Consider the following 14,778-nt stretch of genomic DNA (forward strand, 5'->3'; position numbering starts at 1 on the left):
TCTTTCCACTACCCCACACTACACAGGCAGCACTGAGCACTGCTGCTCGTGTTTCACACTGGGTGGGCCTTAATTGGCCCGCCAGCGTGAAATCGCGGTCCAGCCCCGATCATGGGTGGTGGTTAACTTCCCAACTGACCCCTCCCGCCACCGCTGACCCCACCTGACAAGGGCGCTAATACACTTGAATAATGAACTCTATTTGAAAATTTCTTGAGAAAAACTTCAAAGCCCCAATATTCTGAACTCACATCACAGAACATACGCTAATCCATACAGGAATACAGTAGACCAGAAAAACGTTTCCCTTAATCAACATGACACGGTTATTTTTTAGCACTACTGTATAGAGCAAATACTTTATACAGGTCCATGAGATGTGGTTTATACCCCAACTGTGCTGGTGATTGTTGCTCATCCCCTCTGTGAGGTTGGCCCTCACTTGGGAAATACATCATGTAGTTATAAGGAAGGAGAAGCCATAATGACAAACACTTAAAGATTTAAACTGGAATTAAACTGGAGGATTTGTAGGGCCAATCTCATCCTGCATGTCACTTTTTATCTTGAAGGTGGTGGGGGTGGTAGGGTGTCACTGCCGACCACACAATTACATTATTGCCTCCCTGATTATCACTTTGCACTTATTCCCTCTGTTCTCACTGTCAATGAAAGCTAAAAGTACAAAAATACTAGATTATAAAAATTTCTGCTGCTGCAGAGATAAAACCTGCCCAGCACTGCCAAGCCAGCGCAACTAAATGGTGCCAGAATTCTCAGAACAAGCCTGCCCAGAGTCCGAGTTGATCTGTAAGTTACCGTATCATCAGCCTTCCAGATACTTGTTGTTAATTGAGCAGAAGCACAGGTCTTTTATGTCTTTGTCATTTTTATTTGCAGATATTCCTTAAGGTTGCTGAAGATAATGGAGTAGATGCAGAAACCTCAGGTAACCTGCTCTGGACTCTGCCTGCTGTCATCCAATGGACCTTTTCTATCACAAGCTCAACTTTCAGAATTGTACATTATCTATTTGTGTTCTAAGAACTATAGAACCACAGAACACCACAGCACAGAAAACAGGCCATTCAGCCCTTCTAGTTTGTGCTGAAATATTATTCCGCTAGTCTCATTGACCTGCACCTAGTCCATAACCCTCCAGACCTCTCCCATCCATGTATCTAACTAATTTATTCTTAAAACTTAAGAGTGAGCCTGCATTTACCATGTCAGATAGTAGCTCGTTCCACACTCTCACCACTCTTTGAGTGAAGAAGTTCCCCCTAATGTTCCCCCTAAACCTTTCCCCTTTCACCCTAAACCCATGCCCTCTCGTGTTTATTTCTCCTAATCTAAGTGGAAAGAGCCTACTCGCATTTACTATGTTTATACCCCTCATAATTTTGTAAACTTCTATCATATCTCCCCTCATTCTTCTGTGCTCCAAGGAATAAAGTCCTAACCTGTTTAATCTTTCTCTGTAACTCAACTCCTTAAGACCCGGCAACATCCTAGTAAATCTTCTCTGCACTCTCTCAATCTTACTGATATCCTTCCTGTAGTTAGGCGACCTAATTGTAGTTAGGCACACAATACTCCAAAGTTGCCTCACCAATGTCTTATATGACCTCACCATAACATCCCAACTCCTATACTCAATACTTTGATTTATGAAGGCCAGTGTGCCAACAGCTTTCTTTACAACCTTGTCTACCTGTGATGCCACTTTCAGGGAACTATGTATCTGAACTTCCAGATCCCTTTGTTCCTCCGCACTTCTCAGTGCCCTACTGTTTACTGTGTATGTCCTACCTTGGTTTGACCTTCCAAAATGTAACATCTCGCATTTTTCCGCATTAAATTCCATCTGCCACTTTCTGGCCCATTTTTCCAAATTGGTCCAGATCTCTCTGCAAGCTTTGAAAGCCTTCCTCGCTGTCCACAACGCCTCCAATCTTAGTGTCATCAGCAAACTTGCTGATCCAATTCACCACATTATCATCCAAATCATTGATATAGACAACAAATAACAATGGTCCCAGCACAGATCCCTGAGGCACACCACTAGTCACAAACCTCCAGTCTGAGAAGCAATCATCCACTATCACTCTCTGTCTTTTCCCACACAGCCAATTTCAAATCCAGTTTACAACCTCTCCATGGATACAAAGTGTCTGAACCTTCTGAACTAACCTCCCATGTGGGATCTTGTCAAAGGCCTTACTAAATTCCATGTAGACAACATCCACAGCCTTTCCTTCATCTACTTTCTTGGTAACCTCCTCGAAAAACTCTACAAGGTTCGTTAAACATGACCTACTACGCACAAAGCCATGCTGACTATCCTTAATCAGCCTTTGGCTGTCCAAATAATTATATATCCGATCTCTTAGAACATCTTCCTATAATTTACCTACTACTGACGTCAGGCTCACTGGCCTGTAATTACCTGGTTTACTTTTGGAGCCTTTTTTAAACAACGGAACAACATGAGCTACCCTCCAATCCTCCGGCACCTCACCCGTGGCTAAGGATATTTTAAATATTTCTGCCCCTGCAATTTCTACACTAGTCTCCCTCAAGGTCCGAGGGAATATCATGTCAGGCCCGGGGGATTTATCTACCTTTATTCGCTGTAAGGCAGCAAGCACCTCCTCCTCTTTAATCTCTATATGTTCCATGAAACTACTGCTTGTTTCCCTTCCTTCCTTATACACTATGCCAGTTTCCTGAGTAAATACTGATGCAAAAAAACTGTTTAAGATCTTCCCCATCTTGTGAGGCTCCACACATAGACGACCACTCTGATCTTCAAGGGGACCAATTGTGTCCCTTACTATCCTTTTACTCTTAATATACTTGTAGAAACCCTTCGGGTTTACCTTCACATTATCTGCCAAAGCAACCTCATGTCTTCTTTTTGCCTTCCTGATTTCCTTTTTTAGTATTTTCTTACATTTTCTATACTCTACAAGTACCTCATTTGCTCCTTGTTGCCTATACCTGCTATACACCTCTCTCTTCTTCTTAACCAGATCACCAATATCCCTTGAAAACCAAGGTTCTCTATGCCTGTTAACTTTGCTTTTAATCCTGACAGGAACATGCAAACTCTGCACTCTCAAAATTTCGTCTTTGAATGCCTTCCACTTACTGAACACATCCTTGCCAGAAAACAACTTATGCCAATCCACTCTTCCTAGATCCTTTCTCATTTCCACAAAATTGGCCTTTCTCCAGTTTAGAATCTCAACTCGAGGACCAGACCTATCCTTATCCATAATTAACTTAAAACTAATGACATTGTGGTCACTGGACCCAAAATGTTCGCCTACACATACTTCTGTCACCTGACCTGTCTGGTTCCCTAACAGAAGATCAAGTATTGCATCCTCTCTTGTTGGTACCTCTGTATATTGATTTAGAAAACTTTCCTGAACACATTTGACAAACTCCAAACCATCCAGCCCTTTTACAGTATGGGAATCCCAGTCAATATGTGGAAAGTTAAAATCTCCTACTATCACAACTTTCTGTTTCTTACATCGGTCTGCTATCTCTCTACAGATTTGCTCCTCCAATTCTCTCTGACTATTGGGCAGTCTATAATACAACCCTATTAGTGTGGTCACACGTTTCCTGTTCCTCAGCTCCACCCATATGGCCTCTGTAGACGAGCCCTCCGGGCTGTCCTGCTTACGCACAGCTGTGATATTTTCCCTGACTAGTAATGCCGCTCCTCCCCCTTTCATCCCTCCCCATCTATCATGTCTGAAACAACGGAACCCCGGAACATTGAGCTGCCAGTCCTGCCCCTCCTGCAACCAAGTCTCACTAATAGCAATAATATCGTAATCCCACGTGCCAATCCACGCCCTAAGCTCATCTGCCTTTCCGACAATACTCCTTGCATTGAAATAGATGCACCTGAGAACATTTCTATCACATACAGACCCTTGATTTCTGTCTATATATGCATTCCTTGCTTGATCTTTATCCTCCTCCACCTATCTGCTCTAACACTCTGGTTCCCCCCCCCCCCCCCGCAAAACTAGTTTAAATGCCTCGAATCAGCACTAGCAAACCTACCCGCAAGGATGTTAGTCCCCCTCCAGTTCAGATGCAAACCGTCCCGTCAGAACGGGTCCCACCTTCCCTGGAACAGAGCCTAATTGTCAAGAAACATGAAGCCCTCCCTCCTGCACCATCTCCTTAGCCACGTATTTAGCTGCATTATCCTCCTATTTCTAGCCTCACTAGCACGTGGCACGGGTAGCACGCCTGAGATCGTAACCCTGGAGGTCCTGTCCTTCAACTTAGCACCTAACTCCCTAAACTCTCTTTGCAGGACATCCTCCTCCTTCTTATCCATGTCATTGGTCCCTACATGGACCATGACATCTGGCTGCTCACCCTCCCTCCTGAGAATACTGAGAACTCGATCCAAGATATCGTGGACCCTGGCATCAGGGAGGCAATAGACCATCCAGGATTCTCGATCTCTCCCACAGAACCTCCTATCTGTCCCCCTAACTATCGAATCCCCTATCACTACTGCTCTCCTCTTTTCCCTCCCTCCTTTCTGAGCTGAGGGTCCAGCCTCGGTGCCAGAGACGCGACCACGACAACTTGTCCCTGGTAGGTCGTCCCCACCAACAGTATCCAAAACCGTATACCTATTGTTGATGGGAACGGCCACAGGAGTGCTCTTCTCTTTCTGTCTATTCCCTTTCCCTCTCCTGACATTCACCCAGCTGCCTGCCTCCTGACTTTTAGGGGTGACTGTCTCCCTGAAACTCCTGTCTATTACTGCCTCTGCCTCCCGTATGATCCGAAGTTCATCCAGCTCCTGTTCCCTAACTCGGCTTCTCAGGAGCTGCAGCTGGATGTACCTTTTGCAGGTGTAGTCATCAGGGACATTTGTGCTGTCCATGACATCCCACATGCTGCATTTGGAGCACTCGACTGTCCCAACTGCTGCCTCCATTACTTACTCCTAATTTACTTAAAGGACTTTACCTGGCCCTACCCACTGGGAGCAAGCTGGTCCTCAGCCTCTGCTCGCCGAAGCCTCTCGAGCCAAAGCCTCAAAGCTCCACTGCTTCACTGGGCCACTCACACGCTGGCCGCTCCTCTTCAGCTTCCCCTTCTTTTATTTTCAATCTCCGCGCTCTTTTTCAACTAACCTGCATTCAAGATCTGCACTCTTTTTCAAATGTTGAGTGCAAGAGTCCTTCTCCTCGATTCCCTCCTGAGTCGTGGTGACTGTGCTGACTTCTCCCAGAATGCTTCAGTCACTTTTCACCAGCACCCTCTATATCTAAATATCTATAAGCTCTATTTTCTAAGGTTAAGGGCGTAGATAGGGTAGACAGGAAGGAACTTTTCCCCTTGGTGGAGAGATAAATAATCAGGGGACATAGATTTAAGGTAAGGGGCAGGAGGTTTAGAGGGGTTGTGAGGAAGAATTTTTTCACCCAGAGCGTGGTGGGAATCTGGGACTCACTGCCTGAAAGGGCGGTAGAGGCAGGAACCCTCATAACAATTAAGTATTTGGATGTGCACTTGTCAGAGCATACAAGGTTATGGGCTGGAAAATGAGATTAGGACGGTTAGATACTTGTTTGACTGGCGCAGACTCGATGGGGGAAGGGCTTTTTTTCTGTGCTGTAGACCTGTATGACTCTATTCATGTGTTCCCTGCCTTAGAGCAGGCCCTTATCCCATTGTCAATACATCATCCTGAGCTGTTTTCTTAGGAGTTTTTTTTTGTCAGTGGCGGTTTGCCAGTGCCGTCCACTCTAAGGGACAGGGCAAGGAGGCAGGTCCCAAGTTTACCTCAGCCAGAACGGGAATTGAACCCATACTATTGGCATTATTCTGAACCACTAACCGGCCGTCTAGCCAACTGAGTTAACTGGCCTGCATAAGGTTAGGCGTAATGACTGCAAACATTTTGCCATGCATAGTGCTTGGTCAAGGTAAAGTCCTTGAATGCATCCTCAACAAGAAACCAAACACTAGTGACCCACTCAGTCACATCTATTAGCACTTCTGATTTCTTAAAAAGAAATGCTGGCTTGTGTATTGGATCTTGCTTGTTCAACGCTGATCTAACCAGTAAATGTGGTTTCATTTCAGATGGCCTGATTCCAGCCTGCCGAAACAGGAGATCAAGGTTTGTGGACAGGCAGAGTTGCCTGAGACCGTTTACTGATGATGACGATGCTGCTGATGTCAATGACTCCGATGGTGATCCAGGTAAGCGTGGAGTTGGCAAATGATACGCATTGTGGCCTGCGCGTCTGCCTTAAACCAAAGGCGCATTACCACTTGCACTGTTATAAGGTGTACAAGGGCAGAGCTTCCCGCAAGCAGTGCTGACCGTGAGTGTAGAGCACTGAAGCTGAGGGAAGCTCTGCAGCACTGGGATTTCCTGCTAATATCGCTACCATGGATCACTTGGATTCTATTAGACACATAGATGGGAACATCAAAAGTAAATTTGAAAGCAGCAGCAGCACCATTGAAGCAGCAGATATATTTAAAGTACAGTGGGAGAGATCCAGGGTTTTGTTTCCTGCAGAAAATGGACCATGGTTTTATCTGGAAAACTGTGGATGTCTTTGAATAGTGCTACATGGAAGATGGCCATTTGGCCTATTCTGGCCCTTTGAAGAGCTAGCCAGTGGGTTTTTACTTTACTGTGTACATTTCGTTACCTTCATGTTAATTTAAAGGTGCCATCACCTGCAAATGGCTAGGATTGTGGTAGTATCCCAAATATCTGTCCAGGTACTTCTGTCTTGGGAGGGAGCTGACAGAGCAGTGTGACATTGGTGCGTATTTAGATCAGGAGCTCAAACTTTTGAACAATGCTAACTCTATAATTCAGTCATCATGAAGTTCCTTCATTGGTACGATTATGCAGCATACTTGTCCATGGCTGTTAACTCTCGGCTCCTTATTTTCTGGTGATTACAGAAATTAAGTGCAAAGAACAGATTGAAAATGAAACCATGAAAAGCCCATTGCTGATGTTGATCTATCCAGTAGCTTTGTAGCAGATTGAATTTAGGGAAAAAAATGTTCTCAGTTCCTCCCTATCCACTCTCTTCAAACCGCTCATAATGTTCAATGCAGTACTGCAGGAGGTGCCGTCTTTCAGATGAGATGTTAAACCAAGCCATTGTCAGTCCACTCGGGTGGGCATTAAAAATTCCACAGCCAGTACCTTTATCGGTCAGCCAACATCACTAACTCAGATTATCTGATCATTATCATATTGCTGTTTGTGAAAACTTGCTGTGCGCAAATTATTGCATCTCCCTACATTATAACAGTAACGACACTTCATTGGCTGTAAAGCACTGTAGGATGTCCTGTGATGTAAAAGGCACCATACAAATGCAAGTTTTTATTTATCAGACGTTCTTACATGCACTTTATTGGTGCTGATTTTATTTTCTGTGCTTCAAGATCATTGATTTATCTGGTGAATACTTGGATTGCTTTTTTTTGACCTTGGCGTGCAGTTAAAGGTGCACAATGAGTAAAAACAATTGTTCTTGTTTGCAGAGGCCCGGGAAACGGACTTGCTGAGTGGGATGGATGGGAAAGGATCTTACTCAGTCAGGGGCTGGAATCTTTTTCGGCAACAGTTTGTGGCATTGTTCTGGAAGAGACTGATTTATGCCAAGCGCAGCAGGAAAGGAATCTTTGCTCAGGTGAGACTTAGCCACAGTCAAGACAACTGATGGTAGGGCAGATTCAAAACCCAGCCTCACTGCATTACTGCGAATGGTGAAATCAGCTCAGTTTTTGGACCCAGGTAGCATTATAGGGACTGTGTGGCCTTGTTACTTCAGGGGGACAAGTCTGCAAATTAATTGATGATTGGCAATGGGTATCAAACTAGTCGATTACACATCTTTATAACTCTTTGTAATTAAATCCCATCTCAGCCGCCGAGCGTTGAACATCGGCAGGCCCTGTATTTTTTTGTAGACTTCTGCCTCAACTCCAACCTCAGTAGGGCATTAATGTTCACATTGCTCACTCTTCTGGCTTCTTCAAATAAAATTACCGAATTAGGGCCACTTCTGTGCTATTGGCCATTGTGTTGAGATTGCCCAACCGCAGCCTGTGTGATTGTTCTATTCAGGGGCCTGTTAACTTCCATAGCCTTTCCAGTGTTAGAATGCAGTTAGCAGGGCAGGTGAGGCCTAGTAGAGGTGTAAACAGGAGTAAGGGCCTGATTGATCTGTCGAAGGACATTTTCAGGTGCACCCATTTACCACACACCATGACAATCATATTAACATTCCTAGGTGGGCAAGGGAAGCCTGCGCCTCCACAACATGCAACATTGTTAGGAGCATCAAGAGGCTGCCACACTGAACCGACTTGTACTAAGACCTGTCCTGCCTCTGTCACCTTCTCCATTCCTACAACCTCTGAGATTTCTGCGCTCCTCCAATTCTGGGCTCTTGTTCAGCTCCAAGTTCCATCATCACTGGCACCCCTGCCTTCATTGGGTCCTGTTGTCAAGCGGAAAGAGCTCATTCTCTCAGCACAGGGAGGAGGGGGAGAGGCAGTGCAGCACTAATGCAGCTTCCATGCAATATTGTTCGGTAGTGTATAATCATGCAACCTGGTTTTTGCATTAGTCTGAAGAAATTCTGTGCCCTTTCCTGTTTTCCAGATTGTCCTGCCTGCTGTGTTTGTGTGCATAGCACTGGTGTTCAGCCTGATTGTGCCCCCGTTTGGTAAATATCCCAGCTTGGAGCTGCACCCCTGGATGTATGATGAGCAGTACACTTTCATTAGGTACGCCTTCAATTATGGCCAGCCACAACTCATTACAGCAAAACAAAGGGAAAGGTTAAAGCGAGATCAAGAAGAACCATTGCTGTGGTCACTGGTGCGCAGTGTGTTTATGGCGGACAATGGCTTGTCAAACAAAACAACAGCTGTGAAGAATTAAGTGGGGATAAATCCTCCTTCATGATCCCAATATTGGTTTCTCATAGACACTTTCTCTATTAGCTTACACCCTGCTGTTCCAAAACACTTGAAACATTAAGTCAAACTTCTGCCTGATTAATCATCTGTAATAAAAGCAGAAAACGCTGGAAAAAACTCAGCAGGTCTGACAGCATCTGTGGAGAGAGAAACAGAGTCAATGCTTCGAGTCTGTATTACCTTTCTTCAGAGCTGGGACTATATTGGCTAATCCTTCCAAACTTAGCAAACTTGTGCTAAGGACATCAGGGTTCTGGGAAAGGGAATAGAGTTTAGCTGGCCAGGCATTGGGCTGCATGGGCAGCAACCTCCTTCGCCCTCCCATATGACATTAATTTGAGGCCTGGGCTGTTTTATCTCTTGGGACTTGTTTACATTCAGACATCCAGCTAGGTGCCTGAAAGAGAGATCAGTGACAGGCAAGTTGCAGGAGAAGGGTCTCATGGGCGGAATGGGGGTTGCTGGTGGTTTTTAAAAATTCATTCTTTCATAGGATGTGGGCATCATCAGCAAGGCTCAGCATTTGTTGCCTAGCCCTAATTGCCCTTGAACTGAGTGACTTGCTAGGGCATTTCAGGGGGCAGTTGAGAGTGAACCACATTGCTGTGGGTCTGGAGTCACATGTAGACCAGGCCAGGTAAGGCCAGCAGTTTTCCTTCCCTAATGGGTATTAGAACTAGTTGGGTTTTTATGACAATCAATGATAAGTTTCATGGTCACCATTGCTGAGACTAGCTTTTATTCATTGAATTTAAATTCCTCCAGCTCATGTGGTTGTGGGGGTGCAGGGATGGTTGGATTTGAACCAGTATCCTCAGAGTGTTAGCCAAGGCCTTTGGATTTCTAGTCTAGTAACATCACTACAATGACACCATCTTCCCCAGGAGAATGTAAGGGGAATCGCAGGATAGCAGAGGCCCGGACTTTCCTTGTGAGGCCTGAAGAAACACTAGTACATAGATGAGTTGACATTTTAACAATTTTAGCTACTCCGCTTCTTGCTTGGCAGGTTTCACTGAGTGGGGTGTCCGTGGAAGGTTCTTGTAGTAATTATGGTTTTATTTAGTGTGCAATGTACCTTTAAGAATGATATGTGTTCTGGAAGATCACATGATCTATAGTAACCAATAGGAAAGTAGCGTGGGGTTACCGCCACAGTCAGTGTAGAGATAGAGTTGGAGTTGAAAGCACACGTGTAGTTGCTGCTGAGAATATTGTAAATAAACTTGATGCTTCCACCCAAGAAGTGTCTGCAGATCAACTCTAACATTAATAGCACATCTCGGCCACCCTACAACAGTTCTCTGATCAGTCAGCAGTTAAAATACTATCCTAATGACATCATAGCACCCTAAATGTGCCTGCATTACAAGCCAGGTGTCTTAGCTGCCAAAAAGAAACAAACAGCCCAGTTAAAATGGCAACGGGCAGAAATGTTACAGGAAAGGGGTGATTTTGTCACTGGCAGTAGGCAGACACACAAGTTGCATGTCAACAGGCCCTCCTACTAATCAGACATAATCATGCACATGCTCACTAAGACAGTAATGGAGAGCAGCCCTGGGCACATTCCCCTTCTACACACCGGTGATATTGATCCCTGCATGTTTGAAATCGAAGACCTAGCCAATCAAATGGAAGAGGAGAATTGGTAAAGGGACACAAGAAATGGCATGATAAAGTTATAAAAGGGATAAGATAGATTTTGGTGACACTGTGTCTACTGCAGGCACATCTTGATTAGAGGTAATTAATCTTCCTGTATAATCTCTTCACAGTAATGATGCCCCTGGAAATGAGAACACGAAAAAACTGCTTGACTCTCTTGTTAATAAACCAGGATTTGGCACTCGGTGTATGAAAGGGAACCCTATTTGGTAAGTACATTGCCGATTAAAAAAAAAATGTATCCTTAATGCACCTGTTGGACTTCACGTGGAGCGAGAGTCTAAAAACAGTTCAAATTTGGCTTTGACTCAGTTACTGAAGGTCATATGTTGCAGCCATTTTCAAGTACAGCCCACCTCCCACAATAGCGTGCCTTGAAAGCTACTGCCCTACACAAATTCCCTAGATCCTGGAAAAGTCCAAGTGTATTGGAAAACTTTAAGGTCACACCACTACTCAAGAAAGGAGGAGACAGAAAGCAGGAAACTACAGGCCAATTAGTCTAACATCTGTCACTGGAAAAATGCTAGAATCCGTTATTAAGGGGATAGGAACAGGACATTTAGAAACTCATAGTACAATTAGGCAGAGTCAACGTGGCTTTGTGAAAGGGAAATCATGTTTGACAAATTTATTGGAGTTCTTTGAGAATGTAACAAACAGAATGGATGAAGGGGGACCAAGAATGGCTAACTAACAGGAAACAGAGAGTTGGGACAAGTGGATCATTTTCAGGTAGGCAAACTGTGATTAGTGGAGAGCCCACAGGGATTAGTTCTGGGGCCTCAACTATTTACAATCTATATTAACAACTTGGATAAAGGGACCAACCATATTTTAGCCAAATTTGCTGATGATACAAAGATAGGTAGGAAAGGAAGATATGAGGAGGATGCAATGAGTCTGCAAAGGGAGTAATAGGTTAAGTGAGTGTGTAAAAAATTGACAGATGGGGTATAAAGTAGGAAAATATGAGGTTGTCCACTTTGGCAGGAAGAATAGAAAATCAGAATATTATTTCAATGGAGAGAGACTGCAGAATGCTGCAGTACAGAGGGATGTTGGCCATTATTGCAGGGAAATGGAGTACAGCTCTAGCTGTACAGGGCAATGGTGAGACCACACCTAGATTACTGTGTACGGTATTGATCTCCTTGCTTAAGGAAGGATATGGGTTGCATTGGAAGAAGTTCAGGGAAAGTTTATTGGGCTGATTCCTGGGATGAAGGGGTTTGTCTTATGAGGAATGGTTGAGCAGATTGGGCCTATACTCACTGGTGTTTCGAAGAATAAGAAGTGGTCTTATTGAAACATACAAGATTCTGGGGGAACTTGACAGGATAGATGCTGGGACAATGTTTCCTCTCATGGGAGAATGTAGAACTAGAGGGCACAGTTTAAAAATAAGAGGTCTCCTATTTAAGATAGAGATGAGGAGAATTTCTTCCCTCAGAGGGTCATTAAAGGGTCATCAGTGCGAGCGCGAACTTCACGCATGCGCACAAGTGAGCACTTGAAAATCTCCCTGAGGTACAGAGCTGGCTCATGGAGATGAAGAGTTTAAAAAAAAATAAAGAAATTAAAAATGTTATGAAACATGTCTCCTCATGTGACTCTATCACTGAGCAGGGACATGTTATTAATTCAATTTTAAATTTTTTATTTTGTTTTTATTTGCTTTAGGAAACCTCATCCCGCACGTGGATGAGGTTTCCTAAAAAGTGCAAAGACCGCTTGGCATTTGCGCCTGCCCGCCTACCATTAGGTTGAAAGGGCAGCGAAAAATTCTATTTCATTGGTTCTTTAATGGCCTTAACAGGCCCATTAATTGTCAGCGGGCGCGCTGTCGACTACAGCGCGTGCCCACCGAACGAAATGTTGCTGCGCATTGATGTTGGGACACTTGCCCAACATCAACACGCGTCATTTTACACTCAAGCAGGTCAGGCGCTCATCCGCCTGCCGAGGTATAAGTTTTGCCCATGGGATTAATCTGTGCTATATGTTTGAAGAATGGGACGTGGAGATAAATGGCTGTGTCTTTGGTTTGTGCTCGTCTTAGGAATAATCCCTGTGAGCCTACAGTTGAAGAATGGATAACTCCTTCTGTTTCGGATTCTATAATGGACGTCTTCCTTGATGGAAACTGGACAATGGATAATCCTTCCCCGTCGTGTCGGTGTAGTGATAACGCGGTAAAGAAGATGCTCCCTGACTGCCCTGCAGCCGCTGGTGGACTTCCTCCTCCTCAGGTCTGAGAATGAGCCATTTTGTTTACAGTACTGTAACAGCCAGATACATGTCTGGTATTTTTTGAGCTGTTGTGGCTTAAACACATTGATTGACTTAATGATCACACAGCTTCAACTGAATCTAAATATGGCTTGCATAAGTGATACGTCTGCAAATGAAAAGCCTCAAATAATCAGCTAATTTTTACCTATTGTGCAGTCACATGATATCATTAGGTCAGGCAAGAATGCTTGAAATTGCGCAGTTACACTTTTTAGAGTAACAAAAAGGAGAGGAGCATTTTGGTGAGAAAAAATCTTTCACAAGAAACATCAATGTCTTCCTTCACCCGCAACAGTATAAGTAACATGCTACTTTTTATCCCATAAGATTTGCTGTACTGGCTGCATTGATGTGACTATGGTCCTGATTTTACACCAGCATTGTCCAAACTGGTGCGTAACACACATCTAGAATTGTACCTATGTGAAGATTCATCTTTCCTGCATTTTATGTAATTCCAGCCACACGCAGCTGGATGAATATTACTGCATGGTTGGAAGCTCCATCTTTTGGATGAGATGTTAAACCAAGACCCTGTCTGCCCCCAGAGGTGGATGTAAAAGATCCCATTAGCACTATTTCAAAGAAGAATGGAGGAGTTATCCCCTAATGCCCTGACCAATATTTATCCATCAATCAACATCATACAAAAAAAAACGTATTATCAGGTCATTAGGGCATTGCTGTTTGTAGGAGTTTGCTGTGTGCAAATTGCCACATTTCCTGCATTGCAACAGTGGCTTCAGAACTTGAATATTGCTGTTAAAAGAGGTATTCTGTCAAAGCTTTTCACCTTGCACTCATCAGGACAGAGCCGCAAATTTCAAAGGGAACAACATCATTACTTGCTTAACAAGTAACTTTTAACATTAGCGTCAGGGCTTTTGTTATATTTAAAATGAAGGGGAATAAATATAACACCCTAAAAATGGTATAGGCATATAATCAGCAACTTTGGAATCGTTGAAAACATCAACTATTTTTCTTCCTTCCCTTTCTAGATTAAATTGAACTCTACAGACATCCTGCAGAACCTGTCAGGCAGGAACGTGTCAGATTACCTTGTGAAAACTTATGCACAAATCATTGGGAGAAGGTAAAGTGAAAATCATTTAAAATTGGAATGTTGTCACTGATGTAATGTAGTGGGGAAAAAGCAAAAAAATTGCAACTGGGCTTTCAATTGGGAGTGTTTCGCGTTTAATTTGTGTTTGCCTTCACGTGCCAAGTGTTTCAATTCTTTATTATGGTTTGTTTTTAACAGTTTAAAGAACAAAATGTGGGTGAACGAATTCAGGTAGGTTAATAAGTAATTTATCTTGTTCTGCCTCTCAACTGGTAATGTTTTCAGAACTTACAGAATAATTTTGGGGGAGTAAAGCAAAGTTTGTTCTGAAGTGACCATGTAGTAGAGTAATAGTTGGACTCGCATGGTATCCTTTTATCACTTGGTTATCACTCCTTCGAAAACCATACTGTGCAAAAGCCCGTCCCACAGGATGCAAATGTATTTGGGTGTATTGGAATTGTCAGCTATATTTGTGAAACATTATAGTTAGTTCTTCAGTCTTTCCAGGCTGTTCATTGTTGGTCTGTGGTTCTTGCTTTCAGCAGTTTTCATTACTGCCTTTTGTGTGACAATTCCATCACGTTACCGGATCACGTTGTTAGTGATGTGCTCAAGAAGACATGTGTAATGGCAATAACTTTTAGCATGGCAGGCTGCCTCCACATTTGTCAAATTATGTTATTTTTATAGTCGACCTCATTTTCAAGTTGCCACCTTCCCCC

The 14,778-nt window shown here is 43.7% G+C and overlaps 1 protein-coding gene across 3 annotated transcripts in view; it reads left to right on the top strand.

The window, feature by feature from the left end:
- Positions 1-14,778, top strand: part of LOC121277075 (phospholipid-transporting ATPase ABCA1-like) — a 164,167-nt gene that overhangs the window by 113,915 nt on the left and 35,474 nt on the right. For all 3 annotated transcript variants that reach the window (XM_041186029.1, XM_041186030.1, XM_041186031.1), the window contains 8 exons: positions 901-949; positions 6,142-6,261; positions 7,579-7,727; positions 8,705-8,829; positions 10,803-10,901; positions 12,755-12,944; positions 13,989-14,083; positions 14,252-14,284. In XM_041186029.1, the coding sequence (XP_041041963.1) occupies positions 901-949; positions 6,142-6,261; positions 7,579-7,727; positions 8,705-8,829; positions 10,803-10,901; positions 12,755-12,944; positions 13,989-14,083; positions 14,252-14,284 (860 nt within the window). The remainder of the gene's footprint in view (positions 1-900; positions 950-6,141; positions 6,262-7,578; positions 7,728-8,704; positions 8,830-10,802; positions 10,902-12,754; positions 12,945-13,988; positions 14,084-14,251; positions 14,285-14,778) is intronic.

Source organism: Carcharodon carcharias, chromosome 4 (genome assembly GCF_017639515.1).
Source record: "Carcharodon carcharias isolate sCarCar2 chromosome 4, sCarCar2.pri, whole genome shotgun sequence".
In the NCBI taxonomy this organism is placed as follows: Eukaryota; Metazoa; Chordata; class Chondrichthyes; order Lamniformes; family Lamnidae; genus Carcharodon; species Carcharodon carcharias.